This window comes from Oreochromis aureus, linkage group 1 (assembly GCF_013358895.1).
Source record: "Oreochromis aureus strain Israel breed Guangdong linkage group 1, ZZ_aureus, whole genome shotgun sequence".
NCBI lineage: Eukaryota > Metazoa > Chordata > Actinopteri > Cichliformes > Cichlidae > Oreochromis > Oreochromis aureus.
This window is the reverse complement of record NC_052942.1, coordinates 28,732,413-28,753,387: the sequence shown is the minus strand read 5'-3', so window position 1 is coordinate 28,753,387 and position 20,975 is coordinate 28,732,413. Positions and strand designations below refer to the sequence as shown.

The window sequence follows — 20,975 nt, the reverse complement described above, 5'->3', positions numbered from 1 at the left end:
TCAGGGCAAAAAAAAAATTTTCACCACTTTTTAGCAGCAATTTCTCCGTCTTTACCCCTTTCAGTAGAATTTTTGGCTTTTCACCGCTTTTCAGCAAAAAGTCCTGCTTCTTCACCTGTTTTCCGCAGAATTTCCAGTTTCTTCACTGCCATACAATTTTTGCAACTTTTTGTCTTTTTCAGCAGACAGCTTCAGCGTTACGGCATCCACACAGCATTTTCGCAGGAAATGCAAATTTTTCTAGTGTTATATTAGTGTTATTTGAATACATGAGCTGTTTGTTATGTTCGTTTAAAGCCCCCTACTGCCTAGTGAGTTTCACTCACGGTTTTCAGTTGTGTTAATAAACCTTGTGTTTTTCTTTTTATCTAAACCCCTGGTCTCTGGGCTCATTTATGTTACGTCCACTGTCGCCTAGCAGAGCCGGGTCGTAACATTTCCCAATAAAGGATGATGAGTTAACATAGAGAGGAAAAGATTTAGGGCATTACATGTAACATTACATATTTGCTTCTATTTAAAATCATGTTACATTTTGCAATTTAGTTTCCTTTAATCAAGAGACTTTTTTCTAGTTTTACAGCAAAGTAACAACGACACATCATTATAAATGAGATAGATAGATAGATAGATGCTGAAAACTGTTATAAATTGTATTTAAGGATCGTGTTATTTGTTGATCTTCCAGCCTGTAGATGGCGATAACGGCTTCTGTCCCCAGCTCCCCGAATCATGTGACTTCCACCAAAACAAAGCTACCAGCCAGCTGACGGTGAAAGTACAGAGGTCAGTGACTGCAACTTTTAGACTTTTAGACTGAATGAAACCGCTGCTGTTTTAGGATGAACACGACACTGAAGCACTGGAAAGAGGCGGCCACTTTGATTTTAGCTGCAGGACGCGGGCGTGGTTTCACCCCGAGACCACCGCTGACAGGGGAAAGCAGCTCTGGACAGTCACATCTGCACCACAGGTCCCTCTTTGACTACGACGTTTTGCTGCTTAAAAGAAGCGGTAAAAGCGGATTCATGCCCAATGCTTATGTGTTTCCTGGGGGCGTGGTGGACGCGTCGGATTTTTCCAGTGAGTGGCTGGACATTTTCAGATCTTTCACTAACTCCCCCACTTTCGGGTTAAGAAGTGTCAAACAGCATCTGGAGACCAGACCTCCGATCTTTGCTACTGACCGACTGAAACTAGGCTCTCCCATCCCGGGAGAAGTCGCCCTCCGGATCTGCGCGTTGAGGGAAACATTTGAGGAATCTGGCGTACTTCTGGTTGCTCCCAAAATAGAGGAGAAAAAAATGTTAAAAAACATAAAGGACTTTGGTTACATTGAGCACTACGGGGTGAATGATCTGTGCAGCAGTGAGCTCACCAAGTGGAGGGCTCTGGTTAACCAGAACCCTCCAACTTCATCAGGATGTGCAGAGAGCTGCAGGTGTTGCCTAACATCTGGGCTTTACATGAGTGGGGCAACTGGCTGACTCCAGCAAGCCGATATGGGACGACGAGGTTTGACACAGCTTTCTTCATCTGCTGCTTGCAGGAGATCCCGCATACGCTACAAGATGATAAGGAAATTGAGCGTTTTCAGGTAATTACATATATCCAGCCATATTAATTGATGTTATTTATAGACACATGAAACGCACATGTGACCATCAAAACCTGCTTACCAATTCATTAAAAAAGGGGTCAGTAATATAATCCAACAGTATCCCAACTAAAACCCGAAAAAACCATAGGTGGTAAAACACGGGTCATTGCACTGCCCTACAAATGGTCTCACCAAATATTAAAAAGCACTGCAATAATCTCATATGGATACACAACCAACAAACAGCAACAAAGGAGCTGGGACTGTTAGGAATTAGAATTTTAATCAGAATATGAAAATCCCACACTTGCCTTGCAGGTGGCCTTGTATCCTTAAATTTCAGGACCTTTACCAAAGTTCTGGGAGCTTGAGGGTCCTCTGCGGTATCTTTGCTCTTCATAGAACTACGCTCTTCTAGACCGAGATCGCAGATGTTGTTCCTGGGATCTGGTAGAGCAACTCACTCCTGAGCTACAGCCAGTGAGGGGTGGCTCCTTTCTGATTTTTCTATTTCTTGGTATGGCCATATTATATAGCAAAGATATAATATAGCCATACTTGGCACAGATGTCCCTGTATACTATGCCAGGCACTTGGTTATAGGGTTCCATGTATCCCCTGCCTGCTAGCATCTTGCACGCTACTGTTATGTGGTCATCTCAGGAGCATCTTTGCACAACTTACACCGAGGGCCTTGCCTGGTGTGGTAGATCACAGCCTCTATCGACCTTTTGCTTACAGCTTGTTCCTATGCTGCCATGATAGAGAAGTGAGAGAAGCAAATAAAAAAAAACCCCCAAAAAACCCAAAAGATGTTCATTTATTCTTCTTAGACAGACCTGCGGATCTTTTTGTCCACAGCCCATGCCATGCCAGAGCACAAAGTAAAGCAAAGAAATGCCCCAAATGAAACAAGAAATGAATTCGGAGAGCAAAATTAAGATCTTTCAGTAATCACTACTAAATACTTTATTGATCGCAGAAAGGAAATGATTGTTTTACAACAGCAAATTAATGTATAAGTGCCACAGGCGCACAGTAAGTGCACAAAAATTTACATAGATTACAAAGAGAGTAAAACTGAAGCGAGTGCAAGAGAATAGTGTAAATTGCATTTACAAAAAATATGTACACTATAAAAGTAAACATAAAAGGGTATAATACAAAAATGTGTGTTTTAGATCTTATTCCTGACAGGTATGTTCACCTGTGACAGAACAAAACCTTATTGTACAGTTTTATAGAGAAATATAGGATTGATTTCCACAATCATTCTTTATGGCAGTGTGTTTGAATCAGTCTGAAGGAGCTCTGCTGCCTCAGTAGTCCAGAGTGGAGTGGGTGAGATTGTCCGTGGTGGAAAGCAGTTTGTTCAGTGACTTCCTGTCCCTCACTGACGGAAACGCCTCCAAATTCTGGATAGTGATGCTTACCGCCTTGTGAATCAGTTTCTTGACAATCATGATTTCTGTTTTACGACACAGAGTTTGGTTTTTTTTGTTGGTTTTTTTTTTTTAAAGAAGCACAGTTGGAAAATGTCATAGACCTAAGAAGCGGCTCGATACTTGTTCCTTTTCAAATTTTCCCAGTGCAGTCAACTTGCCTCTTAAATAATGTTCCTCATAAAAAAAAGTGTGATCTCAGAAAATCACACTGTGAGGCTAGCATCTTCTCTGACCTCCCAAGATAAGAACTGATATCACCTGACACTGAACTTCTTCATACAATTCCTCTACCAATCATTAAAATCTTCCAGGTGCCACTGATTACACACGGATAAGTCAGCGTGAGTAATTCAAAAATGAGATTTTGCAGCTGAAATTACACAGAAAATGTGGCTACACACTAGTTTAAGTGGGTAAATGACACTAGCTCTTTCGGGTGTCTTTGCACCAGCTGATCGATATTATGTACCAAATCAAAGGTAAGATCACAGTGCTGCAGTTCTAAAACACTAACCCCATCTGTGTGTTTCAGTGGTCCACACCCTCAGAGATCTTGCAGAGCTACCAGGCACAGAAGTTGTGGATTGCGCCTCCACAGTTCTATGAACTCAGCCGCCTGTGCCGCTTCCCTCTACTAAATGATCTCCATAACTTCGCCAGCCAGCGTGCAACAGCGGGCTGTGAGCAGTGGATGCCCGTTGTTGTATCAAATGATGAACACCTTATATCGCTGCTGCCAGGTGCAGATTTTATCATTATAGAGTCACTGATTTACACCTATCTATGGTAGTTTAATCTTTTTTTTTCTCTCTCTCTGCTTTTTTCTCTTGGACTGCTTACTCATCCAGGTGATAAACTTTATCCAGTGGACAGCCCAAGAGACTCTGAAGCTGCGAAAAACACAGTCCCTCCATCAAAGGATCATCAGGATGCTTCGCCGCTCCACCGTATTGTCATATCAGATCGATACACTTTAAGGCTACAGATCACCATCACTCCAAAATACAACCACGTCCTACCTGTTGCACATTCAGCAGTGTCACATGACTCAAAAAGTCAGCTTTGACAACCCTGTGATCCTTGTCCTCCTGTGCCTATGAAATAAAAAGTCACAAAACCAGACAAATTTACAGTCATATTTTTATATCGGTCTCAGTCATGTCGCTTCCATCACTGTATATTTTATGTTAATTTAAATTAGAAATATTGCAGTGCTTTGAGAGTTAATGTTGTTCAGATGGGTTTGTTTTGGGTAGAAATTCCTAGTACATGAAGCTGGAAGAGAAGAAGAAGACAAACATGGACAGAAGAAAAAGGACATTCAGTCTTCAGCTCGAGCCAAACTTTGCAGGACCTGCCAGGAAGCTCATTTAAATCATGGCAGTGATCGTGTCTGTTTTACAGTGTGTAGTTGCTTTTACATCAGGACCAAAAGCAACTTCAAAAATTGTATATGCAGTTTAAAGATTAGATCAGAGTTATGGTTATTAGCAGCATAATAATTTTCATTGTGAAAACATGCATTTTTATGATTTTATTTAAACTGCTGCACTTATAACAAACTAAATCAGCTACCATTTTAGCAAGTTGTGATTTTTATTTGTACAGACCTGCCTGCACAGACACAGATGCATTAAGAGGTCAGGTTTTTGTTCCAATAAAAATTTATATATGGTTATTGTGATCCCAAGACATGTTCTTCATGACTATACAGAGGACCAGAGTGTCCTCAAACTTCGTCGCAGTTGTTGTAATGAAAGCTGAAGGCTGTGTTTGATCAGTTGTGCTTATTACTGGAAATATAGATTGAAAACAGCAATGCTGTTAATGAAATGTGTTAAACCTGATTAATTTAAACATAAAAGCTGCTGACAAACATGAGTGTCTTCTTGTGTGTGTTCATGGTTGTCCTTGTCTAGATGAGTGCATAAGTGGAAGTTTTCCAGAACGGTGTCCTTCAGGACAAATTGAAGCCTTGTGAGAAATACTTTGTGTAAATGCCATGCAGGGCCATGCAGGATGTTTGCCAATATAAATGAATTTATTATTGAGCATATTTAATCATTATTCATATTAACTTTTCAATAACGCAGTTTTAACCCGCCTTTTTGTGCTATATCTTATGATTATTTGTGATGGGCATAAGTAATGAGCCAAATGGTTTGTCCTATTAAATTTGAGGCTCTCAATTCAGTTCAATCATCACAGTATAACACAATGTCAGTTAACTTTCAGGCATATTGTAGGGAACATAGAGACATAGACTGCTTTAAATCAATTTCATTAATTTTGGTGCAAATCAAAGTGATAACACATGCATTGGAGGGGCAATAACAAAAAAAGGTGGTGGCCACAGATGAGTGCTTCCTCTCCTTTGCTGTGATTTTTCAGTAGTGTCCTTGTCAATACTGGTAGTATGAAACAGTACCTAAAGTACATTCAGGTTGCACAGGTAGTCCAGCTCCTCCAGGATGGCATACCTGTTTATACTGTCTAAAAGAATTTCCTGTATCTCACAACTATCAACGTCAAAAGTGTGGAAGAGCATCAATCCAGCAGCAGGATTGGTATCTGCTTCTTTATATGAGAAAGAAACAGGAGAAACACTACCAGAGCTCTGGAAGTGTTTCTTCTGTTCTTTCAAATAGACTTCAAAAGGGCTAATCATGCATGTTTCTTATCAAACAGCCAGACACAGGCTCCATGAGGGTGGTGTGAGGTAGTTTGTTAAACCATCTGAGAAAACAGTTCCTATTAACCAGGATTTGAAGTAAAAGTCTGGATATGATTTGTCATGTCCGAAATGAAATCAAGACATGACAAATTTTGTTTTTGTGGAACATGAGCATCCAAAGATTTTAAAAAATTCTTTTAGCTTTCAGCTTTCACTTAACTGTCATAACAGCAAGCTTTGTACAGATACAAAATTAATTTGAGATAAAAGAGGCCATTGGTTGAACTCACCCCCAGAGTTCCAGTACATTATGCACCAGTCACCATTTTAGAAAAGGTGCAATTCAGAAGTGCACCTTCACTAATTCAACCTCAAAATTTAAAATGTAAATAAAGTATATTACCACTTTATTCATAATGTTCTTTCTTCTGTATTAAGTTGAAAAAAAATATCTATGGCTCCCGAAAAGGTTGCCGGTTCGATCCCCCTGCTCTCTCTGTCCTGGTCGTTGTGTCCTTGGGCAAGACACTTTACCCTACCGCCTACTGGTGTTGGCCAGAGGGGCCGATGGCACGATATGGCTCAGCGTACCCATAGCCTCGTCTCTCACATCTCTCCAGTACAGTATTTTAAGACAGGATTTTTTTTTCCGTAACTGTTTTTGGTATCAACTCTCAAAAACACAAAGTGCACTTTAAATGTGACAGACCACTGTCTGCTGGACTGCTGAGACGACCAGAACAAGTGGGAAGAGTCTGAACCAGCACAAGAGATAGATCTAAATATGCTGTCATAATGTCGCCTGTGTTCATCAGAAAAAGTACTTTAATGTCACTCTGATCTGATTGAAACATTTCTCCCAGAAAAAAAATGAAGAGACACACTGTAGCGAGTCAGCAGCCCTGTCTGTTTTTTATCTTTCTGACATATTTTACCTGTCAGCTTGATAAAAGATGCAGAACTTCTGTCCCCTTTTGCCCTCCCCTGTCCTCACACCTCATCTCTTTCTGCTTCAGAGTGCCGTGTGTGTAGGATGGTGGTGGCAGAAAGCGGGTGAGTTGAAATAACGCTGCTCAACCTTCTGTGCTGTTTGCAGAGTATGTTAAGGGTTTCTATGGCAACTCACAGCCTTGGAAACCCACCATCTAAGTCCAGATGAAGTGATGATGCAGTGGTCTGTGTCTGCCAAGTGTGTAGCTCACCTCTTTGTGAACCAGTCTGCTTAGTGTGCTTGTATCCAAGCGAGCGAATGAAGCAAATACATGGTTTTGTTGTGCATAAGTTAAAATAAAATACCTCCAAACAGATGTTGAGAAACCTGATTTACTCACCTGTAAAGGTGAGTGATGGAGCACTCTAAATATTTGATGCTGTGGCTATTTTCAGGAACATCTTGCATAACCGAAATTTTTAAAAAGCAATTTAAAAGTGAAACAGTCTCTGAGTTGCATGTTGCATAAATACTCCTCTTCCTCTGGAAGAGAGTGGAACTAATTTTAAAGGGCAGCGTTTGAGGATGCTTCATCTCATTCTCTACTTAAATCTCCTCCTCTCATCCTCATGTTTTAATAATCGCTTTTATATTTTTAGATTTCGGATGACAATGTAAGTCTGTCATGAGTTTCGAGATTCAAGGTCCATGACTCACTGTTAGAAGAGCATAGTGCCTCTGTGAAATGACAGCAACGATAAACAAGATGTCAGAAAGCCTACTGTGAATCAGATGTGAGTAGAGCATGCCACTGATTTTCACACATCAAAGTCTTGCCAAAGAATGCTTTCAGCTTTTTTGCTAGAAGATGAATTATCTTGCATTTTATCTACTTTGTTTACTTTGTTATACTATTTTCTTTTAATGTTTCTCCACAGGATTTCTGTATTGAGAGGTGGAGAAGAGAGATTCATTTCCTGGAAACAGGAAATGAATCTGAATCTGAAACTTGAATACCTTTACAAGGTTTTACATATCCTTAATAGTGAAGAAGCTGATCATTAGGGTCCTATCAGGGCTCATGTGATGTGCAGCTTTTCATGTGCCAGCATTTAAACAGACTTTTCATTATAATTTGCATCAAACTGTGTAAATATTTATCTTGAATTATTATTTTTAGTTAAATTGGCTCTTTTGTCAATCTAAATGGACCCACTGCTGATTTGACTGATGACCAGAGTCGTTACTTTCATGACTGTTTGTTGTTTCGCTCATCAAATGAATGAGAGTTTAGTGAACATAAGTTAACCAACTTGCAATGAAGATGAGGAAACTCACAGGATGAACACGGTGGTCTGTTGGGGAAAGAAAATTAGACACCTACTTACATGAATTGGCTTGTTTTTTAAATGAATAATAATGATAACACACACACACTCTGACACAAAAATGCAATGTGTTTGTGCATAAATCTGGTTTTCTATTTCACTTACATAGACATTATGGCTATGTACGAAATGGAGTCGTGTGATACCATCTTCCATATTTTAGCCTGGAAGTATCAAACTACAAGTTACTGTGATTTTCAACCCAAATTATGACAAAGTTTCAATGACCATTGTTATTTTTAGACCAACATTTTTCATCATTTAAAATTTTACCCACATGTACCTTTCTGAAAATATCTACATGCATGCTTATACCAACAAATTTGCTATCTTTGTTTTTAAGTGTACTTTTGTCTTTTCGACTTTTTACATTTTTTGTCAAACCTTCTGTGGAGTTTAAAAGTGGAAGATGCTTTCAATCCTTGCATAATATTATTTTATGAATTTTAGGATGGTTTGATAAGCATTAGATGCATTATCTCTCTATATGTTAAGGTTGTTGTTTGTAGCCTAATGTACCAATGTATGTGACTTGAAAATATTTCTGGAGCAGCACTTGTTTCTGTTCTGCAAATTAATAACTAACTTGAATTCATATTTATGTTGGGCTAAAGAAGACTGTCTTAGTGTGCATCTACCCTTAACTAACAACCACTTGCATGGAAACTTTGACTCTGACTGCTTCCAGTTCAACTGGATGCCAATCCAGGAATACCCTTAAAGGCTCTTAGATGTAAAACTATTAGGGAGTTAAAGCATAGTCTCCTTTCCATTTAAATTAAGTACTATTTTAAACCTAAGGTGGTTAAGTCTAAGATAATTCCCTCTTAAAATATCTCTATGTGTGTTAGATGTATAGATCTCTAGCTTAGCTTTGCAGTGATTACAAACTAGGCCTGGTTATGAGTTACCAGGTACACAACTTACCAAACCTTCACACAAAGGGACCTTACAAGCATGCCTGGTCATTGTTTGTAAAGCACCTATCAAACTACAAGCATATTTTCAAGTGTGTTTCGAAGTTTTATTATAATAAATATACTTGATCGTATGTACATTATCTGAAACAGCAGTATATACAAACCTTCTATTCATGTTGCAATGTACATTCAACACTGTGCAAGAAAACCCTGAAAAGGAACATGAGCAGGCTTACAGTGAATGGGTGCGTTATTAAAAGACTGTGAACATCTCTTCGGTCCCAAGGCTCTCATCAAGCACATTGTGATTTGATGCAGTAAAGTAAGATGCAGGCCTATTACAATCTGGCTATACAGATTATTATGACGCATTTAAACGGTGCTGACAGGAGTGTAGAAGAGTGCAGATTTGATAACATCCAACCAGTGTGGTTTGAGGAGCAGAGATTAACTGTGCTGGCTTCCACTATAGTTTCAATAAGACAACCGTTCTTTAGATGTTTTTCCTGTTTGTTTGAGCAGATCTAACTTTTCTGAATGCAAAGCATCAATCCACAGAACATCATGAGAATAGTTACAGGCTACATTTCTGCTTGAGCTTTTCCACTAATCCACTTGGATTACGTGTTGTTTATATCATCCTGATGGCTAGACTCTGTCACGTAATTTTATGACCTTTTTCTCCACCCTCTTCCAAAAATAAATGGCCCACTGGCCCTCCCCCCAAAAATACTTTTTGTGCCTCACTCCCATTATTTTCACACTTTGGCTATATTCTTCTAGTACATTTTAGCTTATCTAGTGCAATTTCTCACCTCCGCCAAATACATTCACAAATCCAGGAAAGCTTAATAACTTTTCCGTGTCCACATTATTTTTCAAGCCCAAAAAGACGCTCTTTCTCTTTCTTATGGGCCTGCAGAGTCTTACCGCTCCCTGGGCAGCTTCACAGGATGTCCATCAGGGTGGGCTTTTGGTTAGAAAGTTCACATATTGACAACCAAATAGCCTAGAACCAAGGCGACTATAACGATGACAAAGAATCCAATCACAGCGCAGATTGACGCAAAACCAGCCTCCCTGCTCCCTCCGCCACCTTCTTCTTCTTTGGGCTCCTCTTCGCAGATCGAGATGACACCCACGGAGGAATTCCCTACACTCATGTTGGACTTGAGCTCAGCGCCTGCCTCCTGCTTCGCCTCAACGGCCCACGGCGCCACCTGCACCTTCATCTCCATCTCTTCCATCATCTGGCTCACCTGGGTGATCTCGGCCTGCAGGTCTCTGAGGTCTGCCGTGTCGATATTGCTGTCCGCCTCGTACTTCATATTCTGCACGCTCATGGCCCGGGCCGCCACCGTAGTGGTGCTGCCGGTCATCCCTGTCTGGATGAGGTGTCTTGTGGGCACCTTGAGGGGGAAATCCTGTGCTATCTCTAAGGACCTTTTCATGTCCACCTCAAGAAGCTCCATGCAACTAGAGAACAGCACCCACAGGCGTATGGGGCGCCGTTTGTAAACTGAAACATGCCGAAATTAACGGCAACATTTTTCCACATTTAGCTCTAAATCTTACAAAAACATGTTTTTTCGAGTCATTTTTTACAACATTTAGTGAAATTTTAAATGTTAAATCTAAATGCTAAATGTTAAATCTAAATGTTAAATGTTAAATCTAAATGCTAAATGTTAAATCTAAATATTATATCTAAATGTAAATGTTAAATGTTAAATCTAAATGTTATATATAAATCTAAATGTTAAATGTTAAATCTAAATATTATATATAAATCTAAATGTTAAATCTAAATATTATATATAAATCTAAATGTTAAATCTAAATATTATATATAAATCTAAATGTTAAATGTTAAATCTAAATGTTAAATGTTAAATCTAAATATTATATATAAATCTAAATGTTAAATCTAAATGTTAAATGTTAAATCTAAATGTTACGGAAACTAAATATTTAGCTAATATGCAAATTTATTGTACGGGTCAACGGAAATACCAAAATAAAAGCTTCAAGAAAACCTCCCGCTAAAGTGTGCGGTCGTGGTCAGGTTGTGTGTCTGCGCTCCTCTCAGGGTCACTTTTGACTGCCATGAGCTGCTTCACCTGTTCCCTACCAGCATGTCCAGCGATTTAGCTGAAAACATTGGAAGAGCCGTTTTGTCGGCCATCCAACGATTCAGCGGTAGTGCACCCTCAACCTCACAAACGCCGCAGCACTTGGTAAGTTCATTGTATAGCATTTTGGACGGGTTGATAGCAGTGTTAGCAAAACTAGCAAAGCTAAATTACTTAGCTAGTCCTCAATTATTTCATTTGGTAGGCAGCAGACAGAGATCGAACATCATACAACTCTATTTATTTATTTGGTAGGTAACAGTCGTTCTTGATGTAAATGTTTCCTTAGGAATCCAGCAATGCACCTGGACCAAGTAGACCTGCCGTCTCCACTGGGATACTGTACCGCTCGGTAGGCCTTCTTACACATATCATTTAGCTGACTGGTTTTTGTTTTTTCTTTAGTGTAATATGTCACCTTAAATTAAATCCTGTCAAAGTAATGATTCTGATTCTACATACATTTCATCTTCTTAGGGGTCCATCATTAGCAGTGTCACATCACCACCAACAACAGTGCTTCTCTGGCACGAGAATCGAGAGAGGTAGTTGACACGGCCTTCTACTTTGAAGCTATTCTTGAAAGCGGTGTCAACACGACCTGTTTCTCTCTTTTCACCAGTACTTGGGTGGCCAACAGCAAACAAAATAGTGGAATAGTTCAGCCTCCTTATTGTGCTGTAAAATCAACTCATTCCACCAACAAAAATAAAACAACAACAATACCTTTTCAACGCGTACTACGTTTTATGGACGAGGTTTATCTAAAAATGCTTCCAGCCCTTTTTCAGGCGAGCCTTTACTTCTAGAAACCCTTCTAAAAATGCTTCCAGCCCTTTTCCAGGCGAGCCTTTACTTTTAGAAATCCACCTAAAAATGCTTCCAGCCCTTTTTCAGGCGAGCCTTTACTTTTAGGAATGCTACCAGCCCCTCTGGGCGAGCCTAAACGTTTTACGCGAGGTGTCTGAGTGTTAATATTCACCTGGTTGCTGATTCACTGCCGGTCTCTCAGGTCTATCTCATCGACCCCCACCGCCGTGGACCACTTATAAGAACGCCGGCCAGGACCCGAATGTTACGTCTCTGAACTTTATATCCTCTACCTAGAGAGGAGCTGTTGACAGACTTCAGCGCGGGCTTCTCACGACGTCAGGGCTCGATGAGGCTTTCCTGTGGGGTCACACAAAAATGCTGTGTCTCATCCGGCTCGAAGGACCAAGAAATGTCAGGAGTTTTCCTGTATTGCAACTCAGGTCGGAATAAAACGCTCAGACAGGTTTACGTGTACACGGGTGAGACTCAGGGAGAGACTCGCACTGTGCAATAAAAAGAAACAGTCTTTATTCAGAGAGCACATACAGGAAGAGAGAAAATAGAACTGCAGGCTTCCTGTGTAACTTCCCCATTTAGGAGTCTGCACAGAGTTGCAGAGTTTAAGCTGAATACTGAAAAGCGCAAACACATTTAGATAATGAAACGTACCTTTAAGCATAACATAATAAAAATCCCAAAATCCTAAAAAATCTCTTATCATACGTGTTTTGGAGTTTGTACGTGCTTTGCAGTTTGTACGTGCTTCAGAATTTGTACGTGCTTCGGAGTTTGTACGTGCTTTGGAATTTGTACGTGTTTCGGAATTTGTACGTGCTTTGCAGTTTGTACGTGCTTCGGAATTTATACGTGCTTCGGAGTTTGTACGTGCTTTGTAGTTTAATATAATATAATGCTGATAGTGACTAATCAACTTCAAAAATGCAAGGCGAAAGTTGGAGCCACTGACATCAGCAGCTGCAGTTTAGTTTACTGCAAAAAAGTCAGATTCTGTCCATCATTATAAAATGTGACCAAAAAAAGTTTTCTTTTGCATATTTGTCATACTTAGATGTTTCAGATAATCAATATTAATATCAGACAAAGGTCATTAGTTGTTAAGTGATGATTTTTTAAGAAAAATAGTTATCCAAATCGCTCTCACTCTATGTGAAAAAATAATTGCCCCCTAAACCTATTAACTGATTGTGCCACCCTTGGCAGCGGGGAATGAGTCTTTCACATCACTGTGGTAGAATTTTGATCCAGTCTTATTTACAGAATTGTTTTAATTCAGCCACACAGAAACGTTTTCAGGGATCAATGGTCATGTCATGTCAACATATCCCAATCTGATTTAAGACTCACTAGGCCACTATGAAACCTTAATTTTGTTTTTGTTTTTTTAAACCATTCAGAGGGGGACTTGGTGGTGTGTTTCAGCTCCATCGTACCCAGATCATCACATTACCACCACCATGTTTGACTGCTAATATGATGTTCTTCTTATAAAACTCTGTGTTCGCTTTACATCAGATGTAATGGAATGCAAACCTTCCACTCTACAAAATATTTTCCCAAAACTTCTGAGAATCATTGAGATGTTTTTCTGGCAAATTTGAGGAGAGCCTTTGTTTTTGAGTTTGTACGTGCTTTGTAGTTTGTACGTGCTTCTCCAAACTCCAAAACACACGTACAAACTCCAAAGCACATACAAACTTGAAAACACATTTAAACTCCAAAAAGCACGTACAAACTCCAAAACGCACGCACAAATTCCAAAATACCTACAAACTCCAAAGCACATACAAATTCCGAAGCATGTACAGACTCTAAAACAGTGCTTTAAGTGGCCCAAAAGAGGTGCCGGTACTCTATTTTTTTTCCGCCTCCCCTGAGGTAACAACAACTATATTGAATGGGTTTTATATACAACAGTCAACAGACAACCTTATACAAAATAATAAATCATTTTATTAGTTTGTGGATTTGCTTGAGCTAGAAAGAGCTACTGAACATAAATAAAATGTGCACAAAGTTATTGAAAAAATACCCTTAGAAAGAGCTACTAGAAAGAGCTACTGAACATAAATAAAATGTGCAAAAAGGTATTGAAATTTTTTTTTAACAAAATGTACATAAAATAAATTATAAACTAATTTGTATTTTGCTCTCTCTTGAGTCACTGCTGGTATCAGCAGCAGCACTTGTAAAGTGTACCTGCAGAGCTTGGTAGTTCTCCCATACTGCTTTCACTGTTCTCTCACTTGAAGCAACCCAACGCACTGATAAAACACGGCCTATCACAAGGAGACGTTGTCCAACATTGTGAGCACTCTCGGTTAACTCCCTTTGGTTTTTTGGTGATGCATGGTAGAGGGAGTAAAGCTGATCTAAGAATATTTTAAAGTGGTTGATTCCTCCTACCTCCTTCAAAACATCACAAACTGCCAGTTCCAGTCTGTGATTGGAACAATGCCAGACAAACAGGTAAGGGAATTTGGAACAAAACTGCGCAGCAACTCCTGCTTTCCTCCCAAGCATCACTGAGGCTCCATCACAAGCAAATGCCAACAAATGTTCCTGTAGGTAGTGAGGGTCAAAGCCATTATTATGAAGACATCCTAACAGTGCTTCAGTGATGTCCTTTGCTGTGGTCCCCTGCAGCTCAATCAGTTCAAAAAATATTGTGTCTGGATTTTCACTGGAAATAGCTGACCGCAGGCACACGACAAGCACAGACTTTCCACTTATTGTAGTGGATTCATCAATGAGCACACACAATTTTCTTTTTCATTCATCACTATGTCATTGACTACCTTCTTTTCATTTCAGCTGCAATGTGATCCAGTATATTTGCACATGAGTTATTAGAGTGCAAAACTCTGCCCATCTTGACACCATTTAAGACTTGCAACTGGACATCTATTGGCATGTCTGTAAAGGGACGCCCATGCTTGCCAATCTTATAAGCTGTTCTAAACACATTGCAAGTTGAAGCGTAGTCAGCCTTTCTCATATCTTCAATGTGTTTTTGCATTGTATTTTGTGTTGCCTTCTCTTTTATTTCAACTGCTTTCTTGTGATAAATTGAGTCTCTGTGCTCTTTTATTTTCTTTCGTAGTGAGTTTTGTTGTGCAGCCTTGTCCTTCCAAAAGACGAGAGATTAAGCACCCACTCCACTGCTGCGACACTCTCTGCCCTTGCTGCATGTCCACGCGAGCACAAACTTGACTACACACACTACAACCCAACTTTTGATTTCTGCTGATCAGCCACTTGTAATTTGTGGAGAAATACCGGACTTGTGCTATTTGTTCCAGATGTGTCACATGGAGAAGGTCTTCAACTCTAATGATTTCCTTTTTTCCCCCTCAGTACAGGAAAAAAAAAGTGAAGGTAAGAAAAACTATTGCAAAAACTTCTGCAGTGTCTTCTCATCATCTGCTTTAAGGTTTATTGTTCTAAAAAGTAAGTAATAATCTTTACTTTTGTGTTGACAAAGATAATTTTACTGTGTAAAATTAGTCAAATGAAGATTTTTTTAAGCTTTACTATAACTGAACTCGCATTTAAAAAAAAAAAAAAAAACTTTTTTGCTCTTTGGTCAAAGGCTCAGAAATGAGCTGCATGTTTCTGGGCCTTTAGCCATGAAACATGCAGCTTTGAATAATAATTTACACCTGAGTTGTCAATCCATGTTGTATGAAAACATTGATGACATATATGACAACATATAAAATTTCCATTTCCAATGCAGGAATAAAATTCCAACCTCACATTAATTGTAAATTGAATTCTGATTTGATATGGAAAATCCTGCTTGCAAGCTCAAGAACACGGGTTGATTATGTTTTCATTTTCTTTTCTGCCAATTTGAGCAGGAAAACTTTAATATTTATACATGTATTAACACAGACTTTGCTACTCTATTCAAAGTTGCTAAGAATAAAAAGTAAGTCAATAATAAACCACAACACCAATATAAAGATTTTTCTTGCTACAAACTTTAGATAATCTGTCATGTGAATTTTCATTTCAGCAATAAGACGAGCTGCTCCCCGTCCTCCCAAAAAGAAGACCCGGCGGTCAAGTAAGTTAAATGCAGAGGATCAAAAGTTCTGTTTGAGACTCACGCTGGAAATAATGTGGAAATATGATTCTAGAGGCTCTTGATAGGTTTCATCACTCTCCGACTTCACATTTGATAAATATCGTCAGTTATTTCCTCTTACCTTTGCTGTTTTGCTTCGACCACGATAAACTCATACTTCCTGCACAGCTCTCTCTCTCTCTCTCTCTGTGTACTCAAAGTTTCCCATCTCAAATCTCTGTTTTCTGCATTATTCGCTTGCTAATTATGTACCAGTCTACTGTTGTGTACAGGCTGTTGTTTTTGTTTTTTTTCAAAATGACCCTTGACAAGAAAGCCTCATTTCTGCTGTTCAATACCAAAGAAATTTAATCTTTTAAAATCTTTTTAAAATGATGCCACATTGCAAAATGCTAAGCTGTGTCTCTAATAAAACCTCTGTAACTTTGCTCTGCTTCATGTCAGCAGCATCAGGTAATGTTCACCTGTTGAGTCATGGTTTTCTTTGGTTTTTCTTTTGCTTTTCTACTGTAAAAGATTTCTTTAAGGTAAAGCTCCTTCATGTTTTTCTGTGTTTTATCCTGAGTTACTTTGACACAAACGCATCTGCTGTGATTTTTACACATCTGATGAAATCTGACAAGTGTCAGAACTGATAAATGATCATAATTATAATATTTCTGACTGACTGAGGCTAAATTTCCCTGATTCAATTTGATTCGAATCGGGGATCGAATCGATTGTAGAAATCAGTGATGAGACCCAGCTCTATTTCATACATAACTAGAGTTACCCACTGATGATAACTGATGACAGTGTGCTCAGATTGTTCTTGAATGTGGAGCTTGTAAGTGTCTATTCAGCACTAAAAGGTTTTTGTCAGCTTAATTTAACTTGCAGTACTTCCTGTAACTTCTGTCAGTTAGACAGTAATTATGCCAAATAAAGGACACTAATTTGAATTGATTACTCTCATGCTGTATAACAGTTCTGTAACATTCTGTTTGCACTTCCGTCAGTCTGGAAAAATCACACCCATCAGATTCACATTGATGTGATAGTTACATGTTTGCTCACTGGTTTTTCTCATGTCTGCAGATTACAAGAGTACCGCCGGGCATGGAAAAACAGCCCCCGCCGGTGAAGCGGACCGGGCGGGGGCTGAAGACCAATTCAGGTATGTGTGGGATGAGAAAAGAAGTTATTACACCATCAGTTTCATTGTCCTGGGCAGCAATGTTTGTTGGAAGTACTTATGTGTTTTTTTAATGTGTTTTTTCAGAAGCAACTAAGGAGCGGGGTGACCCCAAAAACAACAGAAAAACATCCTGCACCACCAAAGTAAGTACCTTTGCAGTAGTAGCACCCAGATTGTCAGCATAATGGTATTTTGCATTGCATTGCTGTTTTGATGCAGTTTTCTGTCTTCATTTATGTTGGAAGTGATAAGTAGAGCCGTGCGTTTTAATTTTTTTCAGAAATCTCTCAGTCAGACCGTGGTATATCATGTTTAGGTGGAAACTAGTGAGCTAACTTCACGAAGCTCCTGACTACTTAATTAAGTATTCTTTTTAAGATTCAAGATTAAGAATCTTGAATCCTCACCCTTCTTGAGCTTCTTGAGTGATGTTGCTATCACTTGGTATACAGTGGCTTGCAAAAGTATTCGGCCCCCTTGAACTTTTCCACATTTTGTCACATTACAGCCACAAACATGAATCAATTTTATTGGAATTCCACGTGACAGACCAATACAAAGTGGTTTACACTTGAGAAGTGGAACGAAAATCATACATGATTCCAAACATTTTTTACAAATAAATAAAGTGGGGTGTGTTGATTTATGTTTGTGGCTGTAATGTGACAAAATGTGGAATAGTTCAAGGGGACCGAATACTTCTGCAAGCCACTGTAGCTATATCTGTCACTTCTTCCTCTGCTTATCCACCACTGCTATATATATTCCAGTTTTCACGGTGGCACGTGGACCTGTAGTTCACCAGGTTCCTTCGTCCTCTCCTCCCGCCGAGCTCCTATGGTGAGTCTAGTTGAACCAATAGAAGTGTACTATTTTTTTCATACCTATATCTTTACACGTAAAAGATACAAAGTCACTGAAGTCACAGAAGTCACTAGAACTGTAATTATGCCAAATAAAGGACACTAATTTGAACTGATTACTCTCATGCTGTATAACAGTTCTGTAACATTCTGTTTGCACTTCCGTCAGTCTGGAAAAATCACACCCATCAGATTCACATTGATGTGATAGTTACATGTTTGCTCACTGGTTTTTCTCATGTCTGCAGATTACAACAATACCGCCGGGCATGGGAAAAACAGCCCCCGCCGGTCCGCTTCACCCGGCAACAGGGCGATGCTGGGGAGGCAGGTGAGAGCAGCTGGTGGCGTTTGGTCTGATGACAATCTTCTTTCCCTTGTTTTAGTGAGACGGGAGGAGAGGATGGACAAGGCCCATAAAAAAAAATAAAAAACCCCATATCAAGCCATGTGTGTGTGGAGTGCATTCTACAAATACGTACAGAGAAAAACCCAACAGTCATACGACCCCTTATGAGCAGGCACTTTGGTGACAGTGGGAAGGAAAACTCCTTTTAACAGAAAGAAACCTCCAGCAGAACCAGGCTCAGGGAGGGGCAGCCATCTGCTGGGACCAGTTGAGAGAAGGTATTGCGTGCAGCAGCAACCACAGCCTCCCAGACACTGTTCAGAGAGGTGTACTGTTTTCCCTCCTTGTAAATCTCACATTTGATGATGGACCACAGGTTCTCAATGGGGTTCAGATCAGGTGAACAAGGAGGCCATGTCATTAGTTTTTCTTCTTTTATACCCTTTCTTGCCAGCCACGCTGTGGAGTACTTGGACGCGCGTGTGATGGAGCATTGTCCTGTATGAAAATCATGTTTTTCTTGAAGGATGCAGACTTCTTCCTGTACCACTGCTTGAAGAAGGTGTCTTCCAGAAACTGGCAGTAGGACTGGGAGTTGAGCTTGACTCCATCCTCAACCCGAAAAGGCCCCACAAGCTCATCTTTGATGATACCAGCCCAAACCAGTACTCCACCTCCACCTTGCTGGCGTCCAGTGCTTTAAGTGGGCCAGTACGCGCGGGTACTCAGTACCACCACTTCTCAATATAGCTCTTGAGAGTACCGCCACCTCTCCATGCGCCCAGAACGTGCTTTTAGCGTACCGGTACTCTCATTTGCACATCTGTTATAATCGTTTGGCTGCGCTGCCGCTTTTCAGAGCGCCCTTCACAAGCACGCTTCCTAATTCGTCCCACCGAGAGCAGAGACTACATTACCCATACACCAATGTGTTTTACAAGTGAAAAGCGCATGCGTCGCTTTTGCCGTTGTCATGTCAACAGCTCAACGTGGTCCGGAGAGGGTGTGTAAAACGCGCAAACAGCTGCTCGGTTAAAATACAAAACAATGAACACTTCGAATTTGTATGTGCTTTGGAGTTTGTAGGTATTTTGGAATTTGTGCGTGCGTTTTGGAGTTTGTACGTGCTTTTGGAGTTTAAATGTGTTTTCAAGTTTGTATGTGCTTTGGGTTTGTACGTGTGTTTTGGAGTTTGGAGAAGCACGTACAAACTACAAAGCACGCATAAACTCAAAAACAAAGGCTCTCCTCAAATTTGCCAGAAAAACATCTCAATGATTCTCAGAAGTTTTGGGAAAATATTTTGTAGAGTGGAAGGTTTGCATTCCATTACATCTGATGTAAAGCGAACACAGAGTTTTATAAGAAGAACATCATATTAGCAGTCAAACATGGTGGTGGTAATGTGATGATCTGGGTACGATGGAGCTGAAACACACCACCAAGTCCCCTCTGAATGGTTTAAAAAACAAAACAAAAAATTAAGGTTTCATAGTGGCCTAGTGAGTCTTAAATCAGATTGGGATATGTTGACATGACATGACCATTGATCCCTGAAAATGTTTCTGTGTGGCTGAATTAAAACAATTCTGTAAATAAGACTGGATCAAAATTCTACCACAGTGATGTGAAAGACTCATTCCCGCTGCCAAGGGTGGCACAATCAGTTAATAGGTTTAGGGGCAATTATTTTTTCACATAGAGTGAGAGCGATTTGGATAACTATTTTTCTTAAAAATCATCACTTAACAACTAATGACCTTTGTCTGATATTAATATTGATTATCTGAAACATCTAAGTATGACAAATATGCAAAAGAAAACTTTTTTTGGTCACATTTTATAATGATGGACAGAATCTGACTTTTTTGCAGTAAACTAAACTGCAGCTGCTGATGTCAGTGGCTCCAACTTTCGCCTTGCATTTTTGAAGTTGATTAGTCACTATCAGCATTATATTATATTAAACTACAAAGCACGTACAAACTCCGAAGCACGTACAAACTGCAAAGCACGTACAAATTCCGAAACACGTACAAATTCCAAAGCACGTACAAACTGCAAAGCACGTACAAACTCCAAAACACGTACAAATTCCAAAGCACGTACAAACTCCAAAACACGTACAAATTCTGAAGCACGTACAAACTGCAAAGCACGTACAAACTCCAAAACACATACAAACTCCGAAGCACGTATAAATTCCGAAGCACGTACAAATTGCAAAGCACGTACAAACTCAAAAACACGTACAAACTCCGAAGAACGTACAAATTCTGAAGCACGTACAAATTGCAAACCACGTACAAACTCAAAAACACGTACAAACTTCGAAGCACGTATAAATTCCGAAGCACGTACAAATTGCAAAGCACGTACAAACTGCAAAGCACGTACAAACTCCAAAACACGTACAAATTCCAAAGCACATACAAACTGCAAAGCACGTACAAATTCCGAAGCACGTACAAACTCAAAAACACGTACAAATTCCAAAGCACGTACAAACTCCAAAACACGTACAAACTCCAAAACACGTACAAATTCTGAAGCACGTACAAACTGCAAAGCA

The 20,975-nt window shown here is 39.7% G+C and overlaps 2 protein-coding genes and 1 long non-coding RNA gene across 3 annotated transcripts; 2 read left to right on the top strand and 1 right to left on the bottom strand.

The window, feature by feature from the left end:
• Positions 1–815: 815 nt before the first annotated feature.
• LOC116313251 (nudix (nucleoside diphosphate linked moiety X)-type motif 19) lies at positions 816–4,167 on the top strand. The gene is given in 4 exon segments (XM_031730868.2): positions 816–1,395; positions 1,398–1,597; positions 3,578–3,785; positions 3,894–4,167. Coding segments are annotated over 4 exon segments (1,179 nt in total). The 5' UTR covers positions 816–842; the 3' UTR covers positions 4,112–4,167.
• Positions 4,168–8,994: 4,827 nt separating this feature from the next.
• On the bottom strand, positions 8,995–10,549 carry LOC120439196 (regulator of G-protein signaling 9-binding protein-like). The gene has a single exon (XM_039609993.1). It carries the CDS (start codon positions 10,428–10,430, stop codon positions 9,945–9,947), a length of 486 nt encoding a protein of 161 aa, XP_039465927.1. The 5' UTR covers positions 10,431–10,549; the 3' UTR covers positions 8,995–9,944.
• Positions 10,550–17,270: 6,721 nt separating this feature from the next.
• Positions 17,271–18,503, top strand: LOC120439508. Its single transcript, XR_005612674.1, has 3 exons — positions 17,271–17,334; positions 17,962–18,031; positions 18,303–18,503. It is a non-coding gene; the product is annotated as an uncharacterized LOC120439508 (long non-coding RNA).
• The last annotated feature ends 2,472 nt before the right edge of the window (positions 18,504–20,975 follow it).